The sequence below is a fragment of the Psammomys obesus genome, unplaced genomic scaffold, assembly GCF_907164565.1.
Source record: "Psammomys obesus unplaced genomic scaffold, mPsaObe1.curated_primary_1811, whole genome shotgun sequence".
Classification (NCBI taxonomy): Eukaryota; Metazoa; Chordata; class Mammalia; order Rodentia; family Muridae; genus Psammomys; species Psammomys obesus.
In genome coordinates, this window is record NW_026596445.1 from 6,453,547 (window position 1) to 6,481,166 (window position 27,620).

General features: G+C 37.8%; 1 protein-coding gene across 1 annotated transcript in view; it reads right to left on the bottom strand.

Annotated features, from left to right (window-relative positions):
- Dach2 (dachshund family transcription factor 2) overlaps positions 1 to 27,620 on the bottom strand; it is a 743,535-nt gene that overhangs the window by 153,048 nt on the left and 562,867 nt on the right. The window contains exon 6 of the mRNA XM_055598244.1: positions 8,981 to 9,153. Within this exon, the coding sequence (XP_055454219.1) occupies positions 8,981 to 9,153 (173 nt within the window). The remainder of the gene's footprint in view (positions 1 to 8,980; positions 9,154 to 27,620) is intronic.

Genomic DNA, 27,620 nt, shown 5'->3' on the forward strand with positions numbered 1-27,620 from the left:
CTTTGGAGCCCACTTGGATACTGAACTGCCATGGTTGTGTGCACATTTGTGCAGGGGTCTTAGTTTATCTCCATGCATAGTCCTTGGTTGGAGTATCAGTCTCAGAAAAGACCCCTGTGCTCAGATTTTTTGGTTCTGTTGCTCTCCTTGTGGAGCTGCAGTCCTCACCAGATCTTATTCTTTCCCACTTCTTTCCTAAGATTCCCTGCACTCTGCCTAAAGTTTGGCCATAAGTCTCAGCATCTGCATTGACAGTCTGCAGTGCAGAGCCTTTCAGAGGTCCTCTTTGTCAGGCTACTGACTTGTTCCCTCTTTTCTCCTTCTTCTGATATCCATCCTCCTTGCCTTTCTGGATAGGGATTGAGCATTTTAGCAAGAGTCCTCCCTCTTAATTAGTTTCTTTTGGTGTACAGGTTTTAGTAAGTTTATCCTATATTATATGCCTATATGAGTGAGTATATACCGTGTGTTTCTTTCTGCTTCTGGGATAGCTCACTCAGGATGATCTTTTCCAGTTGCCACCATTTACCATTTCCTTGGTTTTTATTGATGAGTAATATTCCATTGTGTAGATGTACCACAATTTCTGTATCCATTCCTCCACTGAGGGGCATCTGGGCTGTTTCCAGTTTCTGGCTATTACAAACATGGTTTAGCAAATGTCCTTATTGTGTACTTGAGCCTCTTTTGGGTATATGCCTAGGAGTGGTATAGCTGGATCTTGAGGAAGTGCTATTCCTAGTTGTCTGAGGAAGCACCAGATTGCTTTCCAGAGTGGTTGTACAAGTTTACAGCAATGGAGGAGGGTTCCCCTTTCTCCACAACTTCTTGAGTATGTTTTATCACTTCAGTTTTTATCTTAGCCATTCTGATGGGTGTAAGGTGAAATCTTAGGGTCGTTTTCATTTGCATTTCCCTTATGACTAAAGACATTGAACATTTATTTAAGTGTTTTTCTGCCATTCAATATTCGTCTATTGAGAATTCTCTGTTTAGCTCTGTACTCCATTTTTTTAATTGGATTACTTGATTTGTTGCTGTTTAACTTCTTGAGTTCTTTATATGTACTAGATATTAAACCTCTGTCAGATATAGGGTTGGTGAAGATCCTTTCCTAATCTGTAGGCTGTCATTTTGTTCTGATGACAGTGTCCTTTGCTTTACAGAAGCTTTTCAATTTCATGAGGTCCCATTTATTGATTGTTTTTCCACTTATTCTTTTTTAAGTAGCTCAACTGCACTCCTATATGTCAACCCGATAACCAAATGGTTCTTTCAGCAAGTTTTGGCAATCATTTTTAGTTCTTTGAGGGTCACCCACCTATCTGAGATAAGTAATTGTTTGCACTTTCTGAGCAGAAAAATCACACAGCACAGCTAATTCCCAAACATAGTCTGTAGAACCGAGAATAAATTGTGTAAAAATGACTACATGGTCCCCTGAAATGGGTGTTCGTATATCCAACTGATGGTGATCACCATAATTGGGTAAAGTCATCCTAGATCTTCTAGACATTTCTAAGTTTCCCCACATGATATAGGATGATAGGGATGATATGTTTTGCTTGTTAAGGTCGTTGCTGTGTCTTTGTGTTGAGAAAAATGGTGTTTTTGTTTGTTTGTTTTTGTTCTTTGGTTTGTTTTGTTTTCAAGACAAGGTTTCTCTGTGTAGCCTTGGCTGTCCTGGACTCATTTTGAAGACCAGATTGGTCTTAACTCACAGTGATCTTCCTACCTCTTCTCCCCCAGTGCTGGGATAACAGGTATGGGCCACCAAGCTCAGCTTAAAATGGAGTTATTCTTAAGGAGGTGCTCTATCCCTGGTTTAATTTAATACCTCTGTGGCTTCTGGAAGTGTTTTTTTTTCCCACTCTTACAGAATATTTTATCTTAAACTCTTCAGCTTTTTCTACTGTTCTTCCAGGTGCTTTTGCAAATCTCTAACATTCTTTACTTTCCATGTAATAAAACTTTTAACAGGAGGTATGGGCCAGCCTTAAGAAAAGAGTAACCACCATCCAATTCAAACAAGTACTAGTTGATACCAGGGGTCTGCAACTAAGAAGATACTAAATATATACATCAACATGATTTAATACAGCATGAAAAGATTCCATGACTTGTATGAATTGTTCATTAAAAGAAGGATATTAAGTATAGTAATGTGAATGGCAGGCCTTGTCATATTAAATTCTCTATAATCTGTAATAATTTTTCATGAGCCATCCACCTTCCTTATTCTGGGATGCTGCTATGGAGCATCTATCATATGCCTATATCCAATCATGATGGGCTCACTGGAACCTGCTCAATCTGCTTGGCTTGGCACAGAGCCTACAGGCAATGAGTTAATTCTCTTGCCTTCTGTGGCAGTCACTATGATGAAATCTTGGGTCTGACAGAGTGTAGGACTCTGCAGTGACTGAAACTGGAACTTCTTTCTCGAACACAATTGCTATGAGTTTTGTATGCTGAATGAGCACTCTCTGTATACCTTTCTGAATTAGAAAAATGAACAAAGTTAACTCTATGTACATAACTGCATGTGGGACAAGATTAATCTTTTAAAATTGTACTGTATTGTCATTGCAACATTTATGAACTATTACTAAAATGTAAGTTCTTACTGAAGTTTAATAGTACAGAATTTTTCTTTCTGTAATCTTTCCCTAACTCCAGCTCAACACAAAACATGCATATGAGCTTTCTAGTGATCCAGAAAAACCCTGGTGCATAGCTTTCTAATTTCTTTCTCTTTCCTTCTTTCTTTCTTTCTTTCTTTCTTTCTTTCTTTCTTTCTTTCTTTCTTTCTTTCTTTCTTTCCCTTCCTTCCTTCCTTCCTTCCTTCCTTCCTTCCTTCCTTCCTTCCTTTCTTTCTTTTTTATTGCTTTAACACTTTACTGAGCTAAATTACACATAAGACTAAGCCACTCAAATTTACCAAATTTTCTTCTTCCTCTAATAATGATCATGCCCCCATTGGGATCAAGAAAGCCACTAAAGCAGATAACCATCACTAGGATTCTTCTCAATTTAATTCTTTTTTAACTGTCTTGCTTATACATCCATATCAGTCTCAGTGACCTGAGCATTAAGTTCTGCCCCCCTTATGCCCATTTCTCTAAGTAATATCTATCTCTATTCCTTTCCATTCCCAATATTCAGCAAATGATAACCAAATGTTCCTATATTAGCCATTCTATCAGGGACTTGTTTCCCTTGCATTGCCTTTTATTATTAAGCCTTTGTCTTTAATGAGGAATGTGTAGTTACAATACTTATTTTCTTTCCTGAGATTGATTCAGTCTGCCTCTATGTCCCAGGCTATGAGAGACATTTTTCACTATCTAAAAGTGTTTTCCAATTTAAGGGTTCAGATGTGGAATACTCCCTGTATAGGGTTTTCTTGTACTGAGCCATTACTAAGGAACCTCTCTCTATTTTCAGTATTAGGCTGTTCATTCTGCTACTATATAAGGTCATATGTGATGAGAATTGTCGAACATTTCTAGCATGATCTCTATTTACTATCCAACTCTTCCCATATGGTCTATGTTTTTGTATCTGAGGAAGAACACTTTACCACAGAAATAATTTGTGGACATCTTTTTCTTTGGCCCCTCAATTGTAAGAAGTAACAAAATTGCAACTCTCTATCATATTTTATTTATCTGATTTGCCTCCCAGGTGGATTTTAAATAGGATTATTATTTATTTTTGAAATATAACTGTTAGTTTTGGAATTTTCAACTATACTGTTACTGCAGTTCAATAAAAAGTTACTGCAATGATAGAAAAACTTACTTGTTTTTACTGCCTAATATATTAACTACAAATAACACGTTTTTGAGTATTTGAAATGTGACTACCTTCAACTGATGAATTAAATTCAGTTTCATTGATTTTAATTCATCTTAAGTGATTCTGTGGAAGAATGAAAAGAAGGATTGTAAGAGCCTTCTTATGGTTCAAGGAAACCATAACAAAAACCACTGAATAAATTAACTAGGACACATAGGGTACATAGAGGTTGAATCAACAATCAGGTTGATTCAATAAGTTCATAAAGGAAGGGACATAGTGGGAGAAGGAAGAGGGAGGGTTTTCTGGGAGGAGATGAGGGAAGTGGCTACAGCAAGGATACAAAGTGAATAAATTAAAATAGTAATAAATAAGAAAAATTAAGAAAAAAATTTTAAAAGGTAAATAGATTCTATTATAAACATAGAAATTTTTATGAAGCAAGCCACTGTGACATTCCCTAATATAAAATATATTTGTCATAAAGAAGTGATATTTCATACTTAGAACATCTAATTCTGTATAATTTTTAGAAATTGTGATTATGTAGCTTTGAAAAATAATGACTTTAATTCAGACATTCTGTTAAACAATAAGCAACATTTATTTAAATAGAATCTGTTAAATTTCTGGCAAAAGTATTCTATGAATGTGAATGAAGACATGTGGTTTTCTTCTAATAGTTTCTATATCCCTCAAGTGTTGGTATAATGCTATTTTGGAATGTATACACCTTACCATTGTTCATTCAAATACTGATTTCCTTCCCCTACTCTCTGGTTTCAATCCAGACATTGCATTGTGATAATTATTATAAGCAGCACCTGTCTCAACTTTGTGTAAACATGCCAAAATAAAACAACCAGCCACATTGTTGAGCAATAGAGATGAAGGAATAGGAGGGAGAAAGGAGGAACCAGAGGACAGGAAGAAGTAAGAGACAGAGGAGGAGAAGAGGGCTAAAACTGGGAGAGCAGAGGCTGGAGGAGAGGTCTTGGAAAGACATGGAGAAATGATCCAGACCTAAGATTTCACAAAAAGCAAGTATAATGGGTAACATCTAAATGTTATGAAACTATGGGGGCTTGGAGTTTTAGAATGGAGTAACTATTGCCCAGCATTTTGATCTAGGCTAACTAAATAAATCCCAGTCTCTGTGTGGTGATTTGGGTACACAGCTGGTTTAGGATTAACCACAGCTTTATTGAAAGATATAGTCAAAGTAAATATTAATAATGAATATACCACTCAAGTATTATTTTAATAAAAATTCTCAATATGTATGCTTGTGCAAGGCCCACACAATTTAACAGGTTGAACTTTGAGGCTTTGCTTCACAATTAACCTCTTTTAAAGCAATTTCTTTTTCTTTCATAGTTTCTTTCTTTCTTTCTTTCTTTCTTTCTTTCTTTCTTTCTTATTTTATAAAAAAAGAGTTTATTTGGGCTCATGTCTTCAAACCACAAGCAGAAAACAAAGAAACTGAATTGTAAATATCAGAAAGCAGTTAGCTTTTAGAACCCACCTTAGTGATGTACTCCTTTCAGCAAGGCTTTATCACATTAACATCCCCAATGTACCACAAGAGGAAAGCAAGTATTTAAATCCCTGAGATTGTGAGCGATATCTATCATTCCAACCATCACAGCAACACACTTAAGTTAACTTTACATGTGACCACAAAGAGAGAATTCCAAGATGTAAGTGTGATTATGGCACTTGGAACACTGGGAAAGCATGATGATTGAACACCTCCATCGTTTCAATGTTTATGTCTGACTGCCTCATCAACATGTAAAACCATTAAGACAGGAAACAAATATGCATCCCATTGATACTGCACGGCATTGAAAATATCTTTCATAAATGCTTATTGAATGAATCAGTGTTAGGTATTCAGAGCCACAGACTCTAATAAATGAGAAAAAAAAGCAGGAGTTCTCAAGGAGAGCGACAGAACCAAAATATCTGGCCAACCAAAGACCATGCATGGAGATAATCTAGAACCCCTGCACAGCTGTAGCTCATGGTAGCTCAGTGTCCAAGTGGGTTCCCTAGTAATGGGAACAGGGACTGTCTCTGACATGAACTCAGTGGCTCGCTCTTTGATCACCTCCCCCAGAAGGGGGAGCAGCCTCACCAGGCCACAGAGGAAGGCAATGCAGCCAATCCTGATGAGACCTAATAGGCTAGGGTCAGAGGGAAGTGGAGTAGGACCTCCCCTATCAGTGGACTTGGGGAGAGCCATGGGAGGAGATGAGGAGGGAGGGTTAGGATTTGGAAGGGACAAGGGAGGGGGCTACAGCTGGGATACAAAATGAATAAATTGTAAAAAATAAATAAATAAATAGATAAATAAATAAATAAATAAATTTAAGAAAAGAAAGTACAGAAAACAGATAAAAATGACACACAGAAAAATTGTAGGTTTTCTTTCACATCCTCTCCATGTGCTTCAGAAAATTTGAGATATTTATCTCAGATTAAAAAAAAAAGTTTATATTACAACTTTCTGCTGCACCCAGGGCTTTTGAAATAATCCTGCACTTTCAGTGACACTCAAGGAAATCATACTGCAAGCTAGCACCTAAACAACACAAAGTTATGCTCTAGGTTGGCCCTGGTTGTTCTTCTGAAGTTATTTGTTTAGCTCCCAGCAACCACATGGTGGCTCATAATCATCTATGATGAGTTCTGGTGCCATCTTTTGGTGTGTTGGCATACATGCAGACAAAATGCTGTATAAATAATAAATACATCATTAAAAAAAGAAGAAGCAATTTTTTTAAAAATAAAGATGAAAGTTCAAAACTTATATTCTGACAATTGAGTATCATACGACTGGTACCATATTATAAATGTTTGTTTCTTTTCTAAGAGAATATCTTTTTAAATTAAATTTTTATTTTTTTAAATATTAGTTACAGTTTATTTACTTTGTATCCCAGCTGTATCCCTCCTCCCTCATTCCCTCCCATTTCCACCCTCTCTCCCTCATCTCCTCCCTACACCCCTTTCGAAGTCCACTGATAGGGGAGGACCTCTTCCCCTTTCATCTGATCCTAGTTTATCAGGTATCTTAAGACCTGGCTACAAAGTCCTCCTCTGTGCCCTAGCCAGGCTGCTCCTCCCTCGGGTTGGGGGGAGGTGAAAGAACCAGGCATTGAGTTCATGTCAGAGACAGTCCCTGTTCCCCTTACTAGGGAAGCCACTTGGATACTGAGCTACCATGGGCTACATCCGAGCAGGTGTTCTAGGTTATATTCATACTTGTTCCTTGGTTGGAGATAAAGTCTCACAGAAGACCCCGGTGCCCAACCATATTTGGTCCTTGTGGAGCTCCTGTCCTCTCAGGTCATGCTAACTCACCCTTCTTTTTCATATGATTTCCTGTACTCTGCCAAAGGTTTGGTTATGAATCTCAGTATCTGCTTTGATACACTGCTAGTTAGAGACTTTCAGAAGCCCTCAGTGGTAGGCTCCTGTCCTGTTACTTGTTTTCTCCTGCTTCCAGTGTCTATTCCATTTGTCTTTCTAAGATTGGTCCTTTTACCCAGGGTCCTCTTTCTTGTTTATCTTCTTTAGGTGTATAGATTTCAGTATGTTTATCCAATCTTATAGGTGTAGTACCCACTTATAAATGAGTATATGTCTTGTGTGTCTTTATCCTTCTGAAATACCTCACTCAGAATGATCTTTTCTACATCCCAGAATTTCCTAGCTTTAAGTGAAGGTTGTTCCTTCTTTCCTTCCTCCCTGCCTCCCTCTTTTTCTTTTTCTTTCTTTCTTTCTTTCTTTCTTTCTTTCTTTCTTTCTTTCTTTCTTTCCTTCCTTCCTTCGTTTTCTTTTGTTTCTCTGTGTAATACCCTGACCTTCCTGGAGCACTGTGTAGATCAGAGCACACTCTGAGATCCACCTGCTTCTGCCTACTATTGCTGGAATTAAAGGCATATATAAACAAAGGTGGTGTTAGAGTCCAAGTGGATGCTGGGTACTGAACCCAGCTCCTCTGCAACTGCAGGAAATGGAAGTCATTTAAACCACTAGACCGGCTCTTCAGAGGCCTATTCCATCTTTTTAAGTAATGACTTCAGGCAGTTTGTTCATAAAAGGACTGTATACTCAGTGAAAATATTCAAACAAGTAAGAAACTTCCACTTGACCACTGAAATATATAAGACTGTATAAAAGATCAGTTTTCAAGTTTAAGTCCATCAACTGTAATGTATTTTCTGATATCATATCACTTTTTCTCAAAGCTTGAGCTCAACTATCTCTCCTCTGAATACCTCTGATATTTGGTTACTCACATTTATCATCCATTGCCTTTTTAATAAACGTTTTGAGTACTTACTTGCTTCATATTTATGTTGAATGCCCTTGCAAGTAAGAGAGCATATCTTATCCCTTTCCCTTATTGTCTAATATGTATGAATAGTAAAGTATGTCTTCAATAAATGAAGAGAAGAAAGAATTAACGTGTTTGAATGATTGACTCTTATCTTTCCATCATATATATTCTTATGGAATCTACTCACCAATATTTGAACCATAAGAACATCACCATAACTTCATAAGTGCTTCATCAACTTAACCATTTTTTTTCCAGCAATGTTCTATTGGTTTAATAAATGCTTTGATCATATTATTTCTAGTTAACGAATGAGTAAGTGAGGTAGAAAGTTACTGTGAATTTCATTTTACAATTGAAGAAATATGTTCAGGAGAGGGAATTATCATATTTCAGGTCATTCAGTCAATCATTAGCAAACTAGAATTGGGACCAAGGCCTGTCTGAGTAAAAATACTGTAGAATAAAGAATAACTTAAAATTTTCACTAAAACTTCAAAAAGATGTACATTGTTGCATCACCCAAAGACACAAATAAGAATGTGATAACCTCCTCCTTGTGATTAGTTTGACTGCACATCTTATATACAATACACTTAACTTCAAGACACAAGAGTTGAATAACAGAGATTTGTGGCAGTAGAAAGAAAACAAAGGCAAACAATAACAAAATCAGGCAGGCGTAGTCAGCAACCAGTCTCAAAAACACTGCATAATATAGGAGTCAATAACCTATGTGCTTTTACTGAAGATTTACTGGTACTGCTAATATTTATCAAAGCTTGTATTAATAAATGCTTTTATCTTCCTCAAAATCACGATCCCTACCTTTATAACAGAAGCACCAGCTCTGGAGAGTGGACTGTGAATCTGAGCTGCAGCAGCCATGTTGGCAATAGTATTGAGATGGTTCATCTGATTCATTGCCATGGCAACTGATGCATGAGGTAAGCTGACTGGAAGTAGGGGATGAGGCATCATCATAAATGGTAGATCCAGACCTAAAAGAGACAGTGTACATTAATTTTTTTTTACATAATGGCACTAGGAAGATTTTCTGAAAAATCTTTGTTCATTACTATCATTTTAAAATTGTTTTATTGTACTACAATAAATTTTGAGGCCAGAAGTACTATTGACAGTAGGTTCACATAGTTTCTGGTATTTAACTATCCTTAACAGAGTCAATAGGTGAGTTATTAAGGAAAAAAAAAACAGATTACCTAAGATTCACATTATCAAACACATTCCTTCAACAGAAGAAATGCTTATAACTAATTTTAAATCTTTTTAATAGAGTAAGTATTATGCTAAAATAACAACATGACTTCTATTCTAATAGCAAACATTAATATTGTTTAATATTACCAGGAATCCAATGCTTTCTGATACAAGTTGAAATAATTTTCATGTGTTTTTGATATCTGAAAGAATAACTCTCAACTATTACCTATTCTACATGTTGTGGTCAGACATGTCATTAGGTAAAATGTTGCAAACTAAAATAGTTATATACTTATTGATTATCAAGTTGTCAGAGTTCAGAATTATCTTTAAGCAGATGTAAAATAAAGTTAGATTAACCAGGTGAATTTTAACATTTTAAAAAGTATTTTAATTTTTTTTTTCTTTTACAGTGTCTTCCTATTTTGGAAGAGCTCAAAAACCAGGATCCCTTAACATATGTTCCAAAATAGTATTATTTACTTTTTACAGTTTTCTATAGGCTATGGAAATGTTATTATGTAGAGTACTCATATTGATCCTACTTATTAGGATTTTTTTCTTCACATGTATTAACAAAAATGGAACAAGGTGTACTTTCAGAAGACACTGATATCTAATTTAGCAAAAGATTATTAGTAGTAATACCATCAAACATATTATTTAGAATATAGTTTCTTCCACTCTGTGAATATGTGTGTTTCACATAAAATTTTAAAATAAACTACAACTTAACGAGAAGCTGAAAGGAAAAAGTGCAGTTATTTGAAATCTGTCTTCTGAATTCAATTATGATGGTTGATTTAAAGCTGTCAGAAAGTACGCTGGGAGCATAAAGATAGTAAAACACAAGTTCAGATTGTAGGTTCTTACAACATGTAAGTGACCATTGGAATTTTAAAACCTTCCTAAATCGCTGGATCTTGAGGTAGCACTATTCCTAATTGTCTGAGAAAGCACCAGATTGATTTCCAAAGTGGTTGTAAAAGTTTACATTCCCAGCTGCAATGGAGGAGGGTTCCTCTTTCTCCACATCCTCTCCAGTATGTGTTGTCACTCCAGTTTTTTTTTTTTTTTTTTGGGAATATACCAATTTCTCACAATTTTTAATATTTACATAATTTACAAGAGGAATATGTGATAGGAATAAAAATAACAGCTCCTACCCTTCCAACTCCTAAACTCTCCCTAACTTCTACACAGTCTTCAACTCTTGTTTTTTTTTTAATTTTATTTTTTTCTTATCAGTTACATTTTATTAACTCTGTATCCCAGCCATGTCCCGATCCCTCATTCCCTCCCAGTCCCTCCCTCCCTCTCTCATCTCCATCATGCCCCTTGCCAAGTCCACTGATAGGGGGGACCTCCTCCCCATTCATCTGATCCTGTTTTATCAGGTATCTTCAGGACTGGCTGCAAAGCTCTCCTCTGTGGCCTAACAGGACTGCTCCTCCCTTGGGGGGTGGGGAGGCCAAAGAGCCAGTCATTGAGTTCCTGTTAGAAATAGTCCTTGTTCCCCTCACTATGGGAAACCAATTGGTTACTGAGCTACCACAGGCTACATCTGAGCAGAGGTTCTAGGTTATATCCATACATGGTCCTTGGTTGCATGTCAGTCTCAGAAAAGACCCTGTGCCCAGATATATTTGGTCCTTGAGCTCCTCTCCTTTCCTCATCAGACTAACTCCCCTTCTTTCTTATGATTCCCTGTACTCTGCCAAAAGTTTGGTCATGAGTCTTTGCTTTGAAAACACTGCTAGTTAGAGTCTTTCAAATGCAATCTGTAGACTCCTGTCATATGTTCAATGCACATCCCATCTGTCTTTCTAAACAAGGATTGATCATCTTACCCCATGTCCGCTCTCTTGATTATCTTTTTTAGGTGTATAGATTTCATTATGTTTATCATATCTTATAGGTCTATATAAGTGAGTATATACCATGTTTGTCTTTCTCCTTCTGGGATATTTCACTCAGGATGATCTTTTCTAGATCCCACCATTTGCCTGCAAATTTCATGATTTCCTCCTTTTTGATTGCTGAGTAGTATTCCATTGTGTAAAAATGCCACAATTTCTGTACCCATTTCTCCGTTGATGAACATCTGGGTTGTTTCCAGGTTCTGGCTATTACAAATAAAGCTGCTATAAACATGGTTGAGCAAATATCCCTTTTGTGTACTTGAGCAAACTTTGGGTATATACCTAGCAGTGGTATAGCTGGGTCTTGAGGAAGCACTATTCTTAATTGTCTTAGAAAGCGCCAAATAGATTTCCAGAGTGGTTGTATCAGTTTACATTCCCACCAGCAGTGGAGGAGGGTTCCCCTTTCTCCACAACCTCTCCAGCATGTGTTGTCCCTTGAGTTTTTCATCTTGGCCATTCTGATGGGTGTAAGGTGATATCTCAGGGTCATTTTGATTTGCATTTCCCTGATGGCTAATGAGGATGAGCATTTCTTTAAGTGTTTCTCTTCCATTCCACATTCCTCTGTCGAGAATTCTCTGTTTAGCTCTGTTCCCCATTTTTTAATTGGATTACTTGGTTTGCTGCTTTTCAGCTTCTTTAGTTCTTTGTATATACTAGATATTAGTCCTCTGTCAGATAAACGGTTAGTGAAGATTCTTTCCCAATCTGTAGGCAGGCGTTTTGTTTTGATGACAGTGTCCTTTGCTTTACAGAAGCTTTTCAGTTTCATGAGGTCCCATTTATTGATTGTTGCTCTTAGAGCCTGTGCTGTTGGTGTTCTGTTCAGGAAGTTGTCTCCTGTGCCAATGAGTTCTAGGCTGTTCCCCACTTTTTATTCTAACAGATTTAGAGTATCTGGTTTTATGTTGAGGTCTTTGATCCACTTGGACTTTAGTTTTGTGCAGGGTGATAAATATAGATCTATTTTCATTTTTCTGCATGTGGACATCCAGTTGGACCAGCACCATTTGTTGAAGATGCTGTCTTTTTTCCATTGAATGGTTTTGGCTTCTTTGTCAAAAATCTAGTATTCATAGGTGTGTGGGTTTATTTCTGGGTCTTCTATGCGGTTCCATTGATCCTCCTTTCTGTTTTTATGCCAATACCATGCAGTTTTTATTACTATTGCTCTGTAGTACAACTTGAGATTGGGGATAGAGATACCTCCAGATGATCTGTTGTTGTACAGGATGGTTTTTGGAGATTCTGGGTATTTTGTTTCTCCATATGAAGCTGAGAATCTTTTTTTCAAGGTCTGTAAGGAATTGAGTTGGTATTTTGATGGGAATTCCATTGAATCTGTAGATTGCTTTTGGCAGGATGGCCATTTTCAGAATGTTAATCCTACCAATCCATCAGCACGGGAGATCTTTCCATCTTCTGAGATCTTCGATTTCTTTCTTCAGAGACTTGAAGTTTTTCTCAAACAGGTCTTTAACTTGCTTGGTTAGTGTCACCCCAAGGTACTTTATGTTATTAGTGGCTATTGTGAAGGGTGTTGTTTTCCTAATTTCTTTCTTGGCCCTTTTGTCTTTGGTATACAGGAGGGCTTCTGATTTTTTTTGAGTTGATTTTGTATCCTGCCACTTTGCTGAAGGTGTTTATCAGCTGGAGGAGTTCTCTGGTTGAATTTTTGGGGTCGCTCAGATATACTATCATATCATCTGCAAATAGTGACACTTTGACCTCTTCCTTTCCGATTTGTATACCCTTGATCTCCTTTAGTTGTCTTATTGCTCTGGCTAGGACTTCAAATACTATGTTGAAGAGGTAGGGAGAGAGTGGGCAGCCTTGTCTTGTCCCTGATTTCCGTGGGATTGATTTAAGTTTCTCTCCATTGAGTTTGATGTTGGCTATAGGCTTGCTGTATATTGCCTTTACTATGTTTTTATATGTGACTTGTATTCCTGATCTCTCCAAGACTTTAAACATGAATGGGTGTTGGACTTTGTCAAATGCTTTTTCGGCATCTAAGGAGATGATCATGTGGTTTTTCTCCTTCAGTTTGTTTATGTGGTGGATTACATTGATGGATCTCCGTATGTTGAACCACCCTTGCATGCCTGGGATGAAGCCTACTTGGTCCTGGTGGATGATATCTTTGATGTGTTCTTGGATTCGGTTTGCAAGTTTTTTATTGAGTATTTTTGTGTCAATGTTCATAAGAGAGATAGGTCTGAAGTTCTCTTTTTTTGTTGGGTCTTTGTGTGGTTTAGGTATCAGGGTGAGTGTAGCTTCATAGAATGAGTTTGGTAATGTACCTTCTGTTTCTATTTTGTGGAATAGTTTGAGGAGAATTGGTATGAGAACTTTTTTGAAGTTCTGGTAGAATTCCAAGCTGAAACAATCTGGCCCAGGGTTTTTTTTGGAGGGGAGACTATGAATGACTGCTTCAATTTCCTTGGGGGATATAGGGCTGTTCAGGCTTTCTACCTGATCTTGACTTAATGTTGGAAGATGGAATCTATCAAGAAAATTGTCCATTTCATTTAGGTTTTCAAATTTTGTGGCATGTAGGCTTTTGTAGTATGGCCTAATGATTGTTTGAATTTCCTCTGTGTCTGTAGTTATGTCACCCTTTTCATCTCTGATTTTGTTGATTTGGATAGATTCTCTCTGCTTTTTAGTTAGTTTGGCTAAGGGTTTGTCTATCTTGTTGATTTTCTCAAAGAACCAGCTTTTTGTTTCTTTGATTCTTTGAATAGTTTTATTTGTTTCTAATTGATTGATTTCAGCCCTGAGTTTGATTTTTTCCAGCCTTCTGCTCCTCTTGGGTGTATCTGCTTCTTTTTTTTTCTAGGGTTTTCAGTTGGGCCATTAAGTTGTTTGTATGTGCTGTTACAAATTTCTTCTTGCAGGCACTTAGTGCTATAAATTTTCCCCTGAGCACTGCTTTCAATGTGTCCCATAAATTTGGGTATGTTCTGCCTTCATTTTCATTGAATTCTAGGAAGTCTTTAATTTCTTTCTTTATTTCTTCCTTAACCCAGCTGTCGTTGAGTAACAAGTTATTCAGTTTCCATGTGCATGTAGGCTGTTTGTTATTTCTGTTGTTGTTGAGGTCCAGCTTAAGTCCATGGTGGTCAGATAGAATACAAGGGATTATTTCAATCTTTTTGTATCTGTTGAGGCTTGCTTTATGACCAACTATATGGTTTATTTTGGAGAAGGTCCCATGCGGTGCTGAAAAGAAGTTATACTCTTTTGAGTTTGGATGAAAAGTTCTGTAGACGTCTATTAGGTCCATTTGATTTAGGGTCTTTGTAAGTCTTTTTATTTCCCTATTTGTTTTCTGTCTAGTTGATCTGTCCCTTGGTGAGAGTGGAGTGTTGAAGTCTCCCACTATTAGGGTTTTACGATCAATGTTTGATTTAAGCTTTAATATTGTTTCATTTAAGAATGTAGGTGCTCTTGTATTTGGGGCATAGATATTAAAAATTGTGATGTCCTCTTGGTGGATTTTTCCTTTGATGAGAATATAGTGGTTGTCCTTATCTTTTTTGATTAACTTGGGTTGAAAGTCTATTTTATTAGACATTAGGATGGCTACTCCCACTTGTTTTCTGGAACCATTTGCTTGAAAGACATTTTTCCAGCCCTTTACTCTGAGGTAGTGTTTATCTTTGTTGCATAGGTTTGCTTCTTGGATGCAACAGAATGATGGATCCTGTTTCCGCAACCATTCTGTTAGTCTGTGTCTTTTAATTGGGGAGTTGAGTCCATTGATGTTGATAGAAACTAATTACCAACAATTGTTACTTACTTTAGATGTGCTGTTGGTGGTGTCACTGAGTTTCATTGCTTGTTTTCTTTTGTTTTTTTGTTTGTGCAGTTATCTATTTCCTCTGTTTCCTTTGATGTAGTTGTTTTCTTTGGTTTTGAGTTTCCCTTCTAGTAACTTCTGTAGAGCTGGGTTACTATGTAGATATTGTTTAAATTTGGTTTTGTCTTGGAATATCTTGGATTCTCCCTCTATGTTGATTAAAAGTTTTGCTGGGTATAGTAGTCTGGGTTGGAATCTGTGGTCCCTTAAGGAGTGTATGATTTCTTTCCAGACCCTTCTGGCTTTGATAGTTTCTGTTGAGAAATCTGGTGTGATTCTGATAGGTCTACCTTCTACCTTCATATGTTACTTGGCTTTTTCCCTTGCTGCTTTTAGAATTTTTTCTTTGTTTTGTAGGTTCAGTGTTTTGACTAAGATGTGACATGAAGAATTTCTTTTCTGGTCTAGTCTACTTGGTGTTCTGTAAGCCTCTTGTATGTTTATGGCCATCTCCTTCTTTAAGTTGGGAAAGTTTTCTTCTATAATTTTTTTGAAAATATTTTCCGGACCTTTGAGCCTAATGTCTCCTTTTTCTTCTACTCCTATTATTCTTAGATTTTGTCTTTTCATGGTTGTCTTGATTTCTTGGATGTTTTGTGTTTGGAACTTTTCTGATTTTATTTTTTCTTTGAGAGACATGTCAATTTCCGCAAGTGTATCTTCGGCTCCTGAGATTCTTTCTTCCATTTCTTGTATTCTGTTGGTGATGTTTACCTTTGTAGTTCCTGATCTTTCTCTATGTTCTCCAGCTCCTGGTTTTTCTCTATTTGTGTTTTCTTTATTGATTCTAATTTTTTTTTATGTCTTGCACCATTTCCTTCATCTGTTTGAATGTGGACTCCTGCTTTTCAATGATAGCTTCTATTTTTTTGTTCGTTTCCTCTCTATGTATCACTAATTGTGCCTCTACTTCTTTGGGTATAATTGCCTGTATTTCTATGAGAACTTTGTTTATTTCTTCTTTATTTGCCTTCATTTGTGTGGACATTTCTTTGAGAGCTTTGTGCATTTCTTCTCTGTTTGCCTCAATTTTCGTGGTCACTTCTCTGAGAGCACATTTTGTTTCCTCTTGGTTAGTCTCGATTTCTTTGGTTATTTCTCTGAGGGCTTTGTTCATTTCATCTTTATGAGCCTCTAATAGCTGGAGAAACATAGTTTTGAGGTCGTTTTCTTGTATATCTAGTGAATTAAAGTGTCCATTGTTTTGTGGGGTTGCTGGTGAGGTCATTATGTCCTGATTTTTGTTGGGAGTGTTCTTATGTCTGCCTCTAGCCATCTGGTTATTTATAATCCTCACTGGTTGTTCCTCGAGATTGTAGTTTGGGCTATGATCGTTTCTTTTTGTTTTCTGGACTGTTTTTTCAGGAAGATGAGAGAGGTTCACTGCTTTCGGAGTGTGAACTGTGTTTTCAGTTTTGCCTAACTAAGGAATGTGACACTGGCGCTATTCGCGTGCACTTTTAGCGGGCTCAGTGTGCATGCGCAGATTCTCTGACTATTGCAGTGGCCTGCAAGCCATTTTACTCAGTTCTGACTGAGATCCAGGGATTGTTTGCCTGGATTACCTTGGTGGACCCACAAGGCAGAGGCTTCAATGTTGGGGTTGCTATCCCAAGAATCCCTATGATGCCCACACTAGGAGTGTGGGTGGCAGGGATCTCGTCTGGTTGCTTCTGTGGAGAGGCCCTGGGTGTGGTGCAATCTCTCCCTAGAAGGCTCACTCACTCTCTTGCAGGACCAGTTGGAATGCACAGGTGTTCCCCTTGCTCACTACTCTCTGTTTTGGTCCTGCTGCGGAAGTGCACGGGTAGGCTAACAGTCAGCTCTGTGACACTGTGGCCACAGGACTCGGTGTCCACCTTTCCTGTGTGCTGCCTCTTTGTCCTTTCCCTCTGCCAGGAGGGGTTGTGTTGACTGGTCCCTGGGTGGCGCGGGAAAGAGTTAGGATGAGTGTACTCAATCCCAGATCCCCGGCCCAGATCTCTCTGCCAGAAACAGCCTAGCGGTAGAATCTATGTTTGCTGATTCCAAGAGAGTACCGGGTAGGGTTGAGTGTTCTCAGATCCAGCGCTTGGGTTTCTCTGCTAGGGGCCACTGGGTGAGCAGGAGAGAGGGTGCTGTGTCCTTGGCAGGCTGCCTCTCTGTCCTTCCCCTCTGCTAGGGCAAGCTTATGGAGGTGCTCTCAGGGGAGTGCCAGCAGGGGTTGGGGTTTCTCAGTTGGATCCTGAGCCCTGAGTCGGCGTTTCTGTGCCAGGGGTCATGGGGGGGGGGCCTCCGGTGATAGAACTTGCTGCTAGACCTTATTGCACTGGACCCAGGATAATCTCAGGACGTGTAAAATGACCACAGTCCCAGATCCGGAGCTGTAGTTTGTTTGCTAGGAGCAGCCCAGCCGGCTGCACTGGCGTTCTGGCACTGTGAAGCTGTTGTGCCCCTCTTTATCCTTCTGCTCTGCTGCGGCAGGGTTATGGCAGCGTTTGGGGGAGTGCCCGAAAGGATTGGGTTTTCTCAGCCCAGATCTCGGGTTGGGGTACAGACAATGTGGTCTGTGGCAGATTCTGCTGGACACCTCCTGCCTCCTCTGAAGAGGGAGTAGGGATTTTGAGCTGGGTGCACAGCTGCAATCCGTGTGAGGCGGGAGCTCAATTGTGATGGCGGCAGGTACCCGTGGTTGGAAAGACCTTCCAGGGAAAGACTGGGTGACCTGTGACCAGTCTGGCAACTTTCCTTCCCCGTGGGTTTTTTTTTTTTTTTTTTTTTTGCGACTGGGACTTTCAGCCTCAGGCACCCTTGTGCCCACCCGATCAGCCTGGGGAAGTGATCGGGACAAGCAGGCTTGTGGCACCATACCGGAGACCCAAAGCCTGTGTTAGCCAGGTTCTCTTCCGGGTTCTGGCTGGGCAGCCGAGAGTGGACCTGACCAATTCCCACGCTGTGAGAGCCTCCCCTCACCTGGGAAACACGACAGCTGTTGTTTTAGTGCCCAGAGTTCAGTTTCTTGGTCGCTGCACGGAGAGTGTTGTCCTGCTTCTCAGACAAGGTGTTCTCCCGGTGCTGCCATCTTGGCCCCTCCTGTCACTCGAGTTTTTGATCTTAGCTATTCTGACTGAATTTTTTCTTTATTGTAAAGAATTATGTTGGTAATGTGATGGGAATTGCATTGAATCTGTAGATTGTTTTTGGTAAGATGGCCATTTTTACTTTGTTAATCCTGCCAAGCCATGAGCATGGGAGATATTTCCATCTTCTAATATCTTCTATTTCTTTCTTCAGAGACTGAAAGTTTTTTTTTTTTTTCATAGAAATTTTTGACTTGTTTGGTTTGAGTGACACCAAGGTACTTTAAGTCCTTTGTGGTTATTGTGAAGGGTTTTGTTTCCTTAATTTCTTTCTCAGCCCTTTTGCAGTTTGTATAAAGGAGGGCTACTGACTTTTTTTTTTTTTGAGTTGATTTTTTATCTAGCCACTTGGCTGAAGGTGTTTATCAGCTGTAGAAATTCCTTGGTGGGATTTTGGGTCACTCCTGTATACTATCGTATTTGCAAATACTGATACTTTGACTTCTTCCTTTCAGAACTGAATCCCTTTGATCCCCTTTAATTGTCTAATTGCTCCAACAAGGACTTCAAGTACTATAAAAGGTATGGAGAGAGTGGGCAGCCTTGCCTTGTCCCTGATTTCACTGGTATTGATTTAAGTTTCTCTCCATTTAGTTTGATGTTGGCTATAGGCTTGATGCATATTGCCTTTACTATGTTTTGTTAAGTGCCTTGTATCCCTGATCTCTCCAGGACTTACAACATAAATGAATGTTGGATTTTATCAAATGCTTTTTCAGCATCTATAGATTATCATGTAGTCTTTTTCTTGTTACCTCAGGATTCAGCTATACCACTCCTAGACATATATACAAAATATGCTCAAGTACACAACAAGAACATTTGCTCAACCATGTTCTTAGCAGCTTTATTTGTAATAGCCAGAAAATATCCAGAACCTGAAAACAACCCAGATGTCCCTCAGTTGAGGAATGGATACAGAAATTGTGGTACATTTACACAATGGACACCACTCAGCAATTAATAACAAAGAAATCATGAAATTTGCAGGCAAATGGTGGCATCTAGAAATTATCATCCTGAGTGAGGTATCCCAGAAGCAAGAAGACACACATGTTTTATACTCACTTATAAGTTGATATTAAACTTATAATATAGGATAATCATACTAAAATCTGTACACCTAATGAAGCTAATCAAGAAGGAGGAACCGGGGTAAGATGTTCAGTCTTCATCCAGAAAGGCAAATGAGATGGACTTCAGAAGAGGGAGAAAACAGGGAACAGGCCGGGAGCCTATGAGAAAGGGCCTCTGAAAGACTCTACCCATCAGGGTATCAAAATACATACAGAGATTCATAGCCAAACTTTTTGCAGAATTTAGGGAATCTTATGAAAGAAAGGGGAGATAGGAAGACCTGGAGTGGACAGGAGCACTAAAGGAGAGCAACAGAACCAAAAAAAATCTGGGCACAGTGGTCTTTTCTGAGGGTTCCTCAATATTAGGAACAGGGCCCATCTCTGACATGAACTCATGAGCTGGCTCTTGGATCACCTCCACCTGAGGGGTGAGCATCCTTACCAGTCCACAGAAGAAGAAAATGAAGCCAGTCCTTATTAGACCTGATAGAATAGGGTCAGATAAAAGAGGAGAAGGACCTTTCCTATCATTGAACTGGAGGAGGGGCATAAGAGAGAGGGTGGGATTGGTAGGATATGGGGGACAGGTCTACAGCTGGGATACAAAGTGAATAAACTATAATTAATAAAAATAAAATATAAAATTAAAGAAACTTCTTAAATAATAAATACACTTGTTCCCAATATTTCTGTTGCAGACAGCCATGAAATAGAATCATCATAGCTGTAGAAGGGCTAAAAGATTCCTAGAAATTTAAATTATACGTGAAAATCAAGAAAGAAAATGTTTTTGTATTCCTTATGATTATATGCTGGATAAGACTTATTAAAATTCCGTATCCATGTTGGGTTATAGTGTTCAACATTTAAATATATTTTAGGAGCAATTTACCACAGCAATGTTTTAACTATAATAGATTTTTTCCATGGAATTATTAAGTTATTATCAGCACAAGGTTAACAACAATGACTTCAAAATGGCCTTCCCTACTATATTGCATTTATTTTTATTCCTCCAATGAATAGTTAAAATAAGTATTAATTTCAATTGACAAGTTCTTTATAATACATTTTTATGTAATCCACAACAATCTATAGGAAGTTATCGTTTCTGAGATTGAATTATTTAAATATAAATTGATAGATAAAAACAATTGTATTAATTATGAGTACAAAGTGGCATTATAGTGAAGTATTGAATGTGGTCAACAGCATTCACCTATTCATCTTTTCAAATTCATATAATTCTGAAGAATATTATTCTAATTGAAATAAACTAGACACATAAAGATCACATGATCTCTCATATATGTAGAAACTCATAAAGTAGAAATTACTTGTCAGTCATACTAAATTATTTCCATATTCATTTATTTATATACCTCCCTAATAATACATTTTAATCTATGATGATGAAGTATTAAGTAACACAATAATTAAGTAGAATTCCACTATATAAGTGGCTGTTTACATGCAATAGACAGTTTTCTTAATGATGCATTTTAATAAGAATCTATTTCTTTAAATTTGTTAATGTGAATTTTATGTCCCATATTGAGTTTATCTTGGTGCTGTCCTGTGTGAATTTAAGAATATGTATTATTCTGTTATTGGAGAAAGTAATTTAAAATGTGTATTGAATTCAGTCATTAAATTGTGTTGCTCAGTTCAATTATACCCTTCTAGATATATCAATTAATTTTAGGTAGGTGACAAAGGATCTGAAAGTAGACTCATTCATTCCCTTTAAGTTATCATTTTCTTTTAAATAATTTAACAGTTATTCAGTGCAAGAATAGGTAAGTTATGGAATTTTAAAAGAAATTGATAACTTTATTTTATTGCTCTGAATTTGCAAATACATGTAGTTATTCCAGGTTTTTTTGATTACTACTGCATGGTAGCCATTACTCTTTTTCTTGTGATTACTATATATATCTACATTCATATTTAAAATTTCTTTTAGGATATATGTTTTTGTTTCTTCTTTTGTTACTCTTTCTTAATATCTTTGTTGTTTGTAATATTTTATGGCTGCTGTTAGTTTTCCTACATTTTGGTCAGTTTTCATATATATTTGGAACTCATTAAATGTAGTTGGAAATATTCCTACCTAAATATATGGACAGTACAAATGCCATATAAAAGAGTATTTTCAAATCTTCTCTCCTAGTGTAATTTATTTCACTCACCTACAAGGGTTAATCATGTAATTGGCTTTGTTTATGATCAGCCTATTATGGTACACTAAGAATAAGAAAACTTTCCCTAAATTCTTTCTCAGCTTCTTTGTCTTTTGTGTACAGGAGGGTTTCTGATTTTTTATTTTTTATTTTTTTTTACTTAATTTTGTATCCAGCCACTTTGCTGACGGGGTTGATCAGCTGAAGGATCTCTCTGGTAGAATGTTTGGATTCACTTATGTATACTATCATATCATCTGCTAATAGTGATACTTTGACTACATACAATCAGATTTGTATCCCCTTGATCTCCTTTAGTTTTCTTATTGCTTTAGCTAGGACTTAAGAACTATGTTGAAGAGATAAAGATAGAGTGGGGATCCTTAATTTGTCCCTGATTTCAGAGGGATTGATTTAAGTTTCTCTCCATTTAGTTTGATGTTGGCTATAAGCTTGCTTTATATTGCCTTTACTATGTTTGCATATGTGCTTTGTATCCCAGATATGTCCAAGATGTTAAACCCAAACAAGTGTTCAGTTTTGTCAAATAGTTTTTCGTCATTTAAAGAGATAATCATGTAGGTTTTTTTTCAGTTTGTTTACATGGTGGATTATATTGATGGATTTCTGTATATTCACCCACCCCTGCATACCTGAAATGAAGCCTACTTGATCATGGTGGATGATATCTTTGATGTGTTCTTGGATGCTGTTTGCAAGTATTTTGCTGAGTATTTTTGTGTCAACATTCATAAGTGAAATTGATCTGAAGTTCACTTTCTTTGTAGGGTCTTTGTGCAGTTTAGGTATCAACGTGACTGTGGCCTCATAGAATGAGGTTGGTAATGTTACTTTTATTTCTATTTTGTGGAATAGTTTAAAGAGTATTCGTATTGGCTCTTCTTTGAAGGTCTGGTAGGATTCTGTGCTGAAACTGTCTGGCCTTGGGCCTTTGGGGAACAGGTGAGAGTTTTGATGAATGCTTCTATTTTCTTAGGGGATATAGGGCTATTTAATTTATTACCTGATCTTGATTAAGATTTGGTAAATGTAATCTATCAAGAAAATTATTTATTTCATTTATATTTTCAAAATATGTTTTTGAAATATGTTATCTGCTTTTAAAGTTGGAACTAATGATTCTTTGAATTTCCTCAGGGTCTGTTGTTATGTCCCTATTTTCATTGCTGATTTTGTTGATTTGGACAGTGCCCTCTCTCTTTTAGTTAGTTTGGCTAAGGGTAAATCTATCTTGTTGATTTTCTCAAAGAACCAACCCTTGGTTTTGCTGAGTCTCTGAATTATTCTATTTTTTTCTAATTTATTTATTTCAGCCCTGAGTTTTATTATTTACAGATGTCTATTCATCTTGGGTGTGTCAGCTTCTTTTTCATTCTAGTATTTTCAGATGTGCAATTAAGTTGCATGTATGAGATGTCTCAACTTTTTTTATGAAGGCACATGGTGTTATGAACATTCCTTTAGAAACAACACCCTTCACAATAGTCACAAATAACATAAAGCACCTTGGTGTGACTCTAACCAAGCATGTGAAAGACCTGTATGGAGAAAATTCAAGTCTCTGAAAAAAGAAATTGAATAAGAAATCAGAATCTGGAAAGATATCCCACTCTCATTGATAAGTTACAATTAACATAGTAAAAATGGCTATTCTACAAAAAGGAATCTACAGATTCAATGCAATCCCCATCAAAATACCAACACAATTCTTTACAGAATTTGAAGGAAAATGCTTTTATAAATTTTTATATTAATTACAGTTTATTTACTTTTTATACCAGCTGTAGCCCCTTTTCTCATTCCCACCCAATCAAACACTCCATCCCTCAATTCCTATAAGGTCTCATCAGGACTGGCTGCATTGTCTTCCTCTGTGGCCTGACAAGGATGTTCCCTGATCAGGGGGAGGTGAACAAACAGCCAGCCACTGAGTTCATGTCAGAGACGGTCCCTGTTTCCCTTACTAGGGTACCCACTTTCATACTGTGCTGCCATGGGCTACATCCTAGCAGGGGTTCTAGGTTATATCCATGAATGATACTTGGTTGGAGTATCAGACTCAGAACAGAACCCTGTGCCCAGATTTTTTGGTTCTATTGCTCTGCTTCTGGAGCTACTGGCCCCTCCAGGTCTTAACTATCTCCCCCTTCTTTCATAAGATTTGCTGCACTCTGCCCAAAGTTTGGTTATTCAGCATCTGCTTTTGATACACTGTTGGGTAGAGTTTTTCAAGTAATCCAATTAAAAAATGGGATATAGAGCTAAACAGAGAATTCTCAACTGAAGAATACTGAAGTGCAGAGAAATGCTTAAAGAAATGCTCAATGTCCTTAGTCATCAGGGAAATGCAAATCAAAACTAAACTGCGATTTCACCTTACACCCATCTGAATGGATAAGATAAAAACTCAAGAAACAATGCATGCTGGAGATGATGTAGAGAAAGGGGAACCTTACTCCATTGCTGGTGGGAATGTAAAGTTAAACAACCACTTTGTAAAGAATACCTCTTAATTTCATATGGAAAAACAAAACAACCCAGAACTGGTAAAACAATCCTGTACAGTACAAGATCTGGTGGTGTCTCCATCTGTGACCTCAAAGGGCACTATAGAGTAACAGTAATAAAAATGGCATGCTACTGTCATAAATACAGACTGGTGGATCAATGGAATCAAATAGAAGATCCACAAATAAACTCACACACACCTATGGATACTTGATTTTTGACAAAAAAACAAAAACATATACTAGAAAAAAAAACAGCATCTTCAAAGAATGATACTGGTCTAACTGGAACTCTACATGTTGAAAAATACAAAAATATCCATATTTATCACCCTGCATTAAAGTCAAGTCAACGTGGATCAAATACCTCAACATAAAACTAGACATTCTAAATCTATTAGAAGAAAATGTGGGGAAGAGCCTTAAACTCATTGACAAAGCATTAAACTTCCTGAAGAGAACAACAATAACACAGGCTCTAAGATTAACAATCAATAAATTGGACCTCATAAAACTGAAAAAGCTCCTGTAAAGACAAGAACACTGTCATCTGAACAAAGCTACAGCCTACATATTGGTAAAAGATCTTCACCATCCATCCATTTGACAGAGGGTTAATATCCAGAATATATAAAGAACTCAAGATGTTAAACACCAACAAACCAATTAATCCAATTAAAAAGTGGGTTACAGACACTCAGTGCCCTTAGTCATCAGGAGAATGTAAATCAAAAAGACCCTGAGGTTCCACCTTTCACCCATTAGAATGACTAAGATCAACAACTCAAGTAACAACACATGCTGGAGAGGAGGTGAGATAGGTGAATCCCCCTCCATTGCTGGTGGGAATGTAAACTTGTACAACCATTTTGGAAATCAATCTGGCACTTTCTCAGACAATTAGGAATAGTGCTTTCTCAAGATCCAGCTATACTACTCCTAGGCATATATCCAAAATATGCTCAAGTAAACAAGGGACATTTGCTCAACCATGTTTGCAGCAGCTTTATTCGTAATACCTAGAATCTGGAAACAAACCAGATGTCCCTCAACTGGGGAATCAATACAGAAATTGTGGTACATTTACACAATGGAACACCATTCAGTAATTAAAAAGAAAGAAACCATGAAATTTGCAGGCAAAATGGTTGGAACTAGAAAAGATCATACTAACTGAGGTATCCCAGAAACAGAAAGACACACATGGTATATATTCACTTATAAGTGGATATTAAACCTATAATATAGAACAAACATACTAAAATCTGTACATCTAAGGAAGCTGGGCAAGAATGAGGACCCTGGATAATATGATCAATCCACACTCAGATAGGCAAACGGAAAGACATCAGAAGAGTTCAAAAACATGGAACAAGACAGTAGCCTACCACAGAGGTCCTCTGAAATACTCTACATAGCAGGGTATCAAAGCAGGTGCTGAGACTCATAGCCAAACTTTGGGCAGAGTGCAGGGGATCTTATGAAAGAAAAGGGAATAGAAAGACATGGAGGGAACAGGAGCTCCACAAGCAGAGCAATAGAACCAAAATATCTGGGCACAGGGAAGTTTTTGGAGACTGATACTCCAACCCAGGACCATCCATGGATATAGAACGCCTGCACAGATGTAGCCCTTGGCAGCTCAGTCGCCAAGATAGTTCCCTAGGACTGTCTCTGACATGAATTCAGTGGTTGGAGCTTTGATCACCTTTCTCTGAGGGTTAAGCAGCCTTACATGCCCACAGAGAAAGACAGTACAGCCAGTCCTTAGGAGACTTAATAGGCTAGTCACAGGGAAGGGGAAGAGGACCTCCCCTATCAGTGGACATGAGGAGGGGCATGGGAGGACATGAGGGAGACAGGGTGGGATTGGAAGGAAATGAGGGAAGGTACTACAGCTGGGATACAAAGTGAATAAACTGTAATTAATAAAAAATAAAAAACAAAAATGTTACAAAAGGAATAATGAAAAAATGTGACAGAGAGCTAAACAGTGAATTCTCAATAGAGGAATATCTGATGGCAAAGAAACGCTTAAAGAAATGGTCAAAGTCCTTAGTCATCAGGGAAATGCACATAAAAATACCCTGAGATCTTACTTACACCCATCAGAATAGCTAAGATCAAAAACTCAAGTAAAACCACATGCTGGATAGGATGTGGAGAAAGGGGAACCCTCCTCCATTACTGGTTGCAATGAAATCTACAACTGCTTTCAATCTGAAGCTTTCTCAGAAAATTAGGAATAGGGATACTTCAAGGTCCAGCAGCCTTACCAGGCCACAGAAGAGGACATAGCAGCCAGCCATGGTGAGACCTGATAAGCTAGAGTCAGTTGGAAGGGGAGGAGGACCTCCCCTATAAGTGGACTTGGAAAGGGGCAGGGAGGAGATGAAGGAGGGAGGGTGGGATTGGGAGGGAATGAGGGAGGAGGCTACAGCTGGTACACAAAATAAGTAAACTGTAATTAATATTAAATATTATAAAGAAAAAAGATCCAGCTATACCACTCCTGGGTATATATACGTAAGATGTTCAACGATATAAAAAGGACATTTGCTCAACTATGTTCAAAGCAGCTTTATTCATAATATCCAGAATGTGGAAACAATCTAGATGTCCCTCAACCAATAAATAGATACTGGGATTGTGGTACATGTATACAATGCAATACCATCAGCAATTAAAAACAAGGAAATCATGAAATTTGCAGGCAATTGGAAGAAACTAACAAAGATTATTCTGAGTGAGGTAACCCAGAGCAGGAAGACACACATGGTGTACATTCACTTATAAGTCGATATTAGTCATATAATATAGGATAAACATACTAAAATATATAGTCCTAAAGAAGCTAAATCACAATGAGGATCCTAGGGAAAAGGCTTAATTCTTATTCAGAAGGACAAACAGGATAGACATCAAAAGTAGGAGAAGATAGGGAACAGGACAGGAGCCTTCCACAGAGCGCCTCTGAAAGACTCTACCCAGCACGGTATGGAAGTAGATATTGAGACTCAAACTTTGGGCAGAGTGTAGGGAATCTTATGGAAGAAGAGGGAGATAGAAAGACCTGGCAGGAACAGGTACTCCACAATGATACCAACAGAGCCAACAAATCAGTACCCATGGGGTCCTGTAACGACTGATGCACCAATCAAGGACCATGCATGAAGAGAACCTAGAACCCCTGCACAGATGTAGCCCATGGCAGCTCAGTTTTCATGTTGGTTCCCTGGTAAGGGAAGCAGCGTCTGTCTCTCACATGGACTGTGTTGCCTATTCTTTGATCACTCCCCCCTGGTGAGGGTCAATTTGCCAGGCCATAAAGGAAGGTGAATGCAGTCCTGAGAAGACATGGTAGGCTTGGATGAGATGGTAGAGAAAGAGGAATTCTCCTTTCTGAGCAATAGTGTAGGAGAATGAGGGGGTAAAGGGAGGGAGGTTGGAACCAGGAAGAGATGAGGGAGGTGATTAAAATCAGAATGTAAACTGAATAAGTTATAAAAAATAAATTTAAATTTAAAATGAATAAGAGCATTATT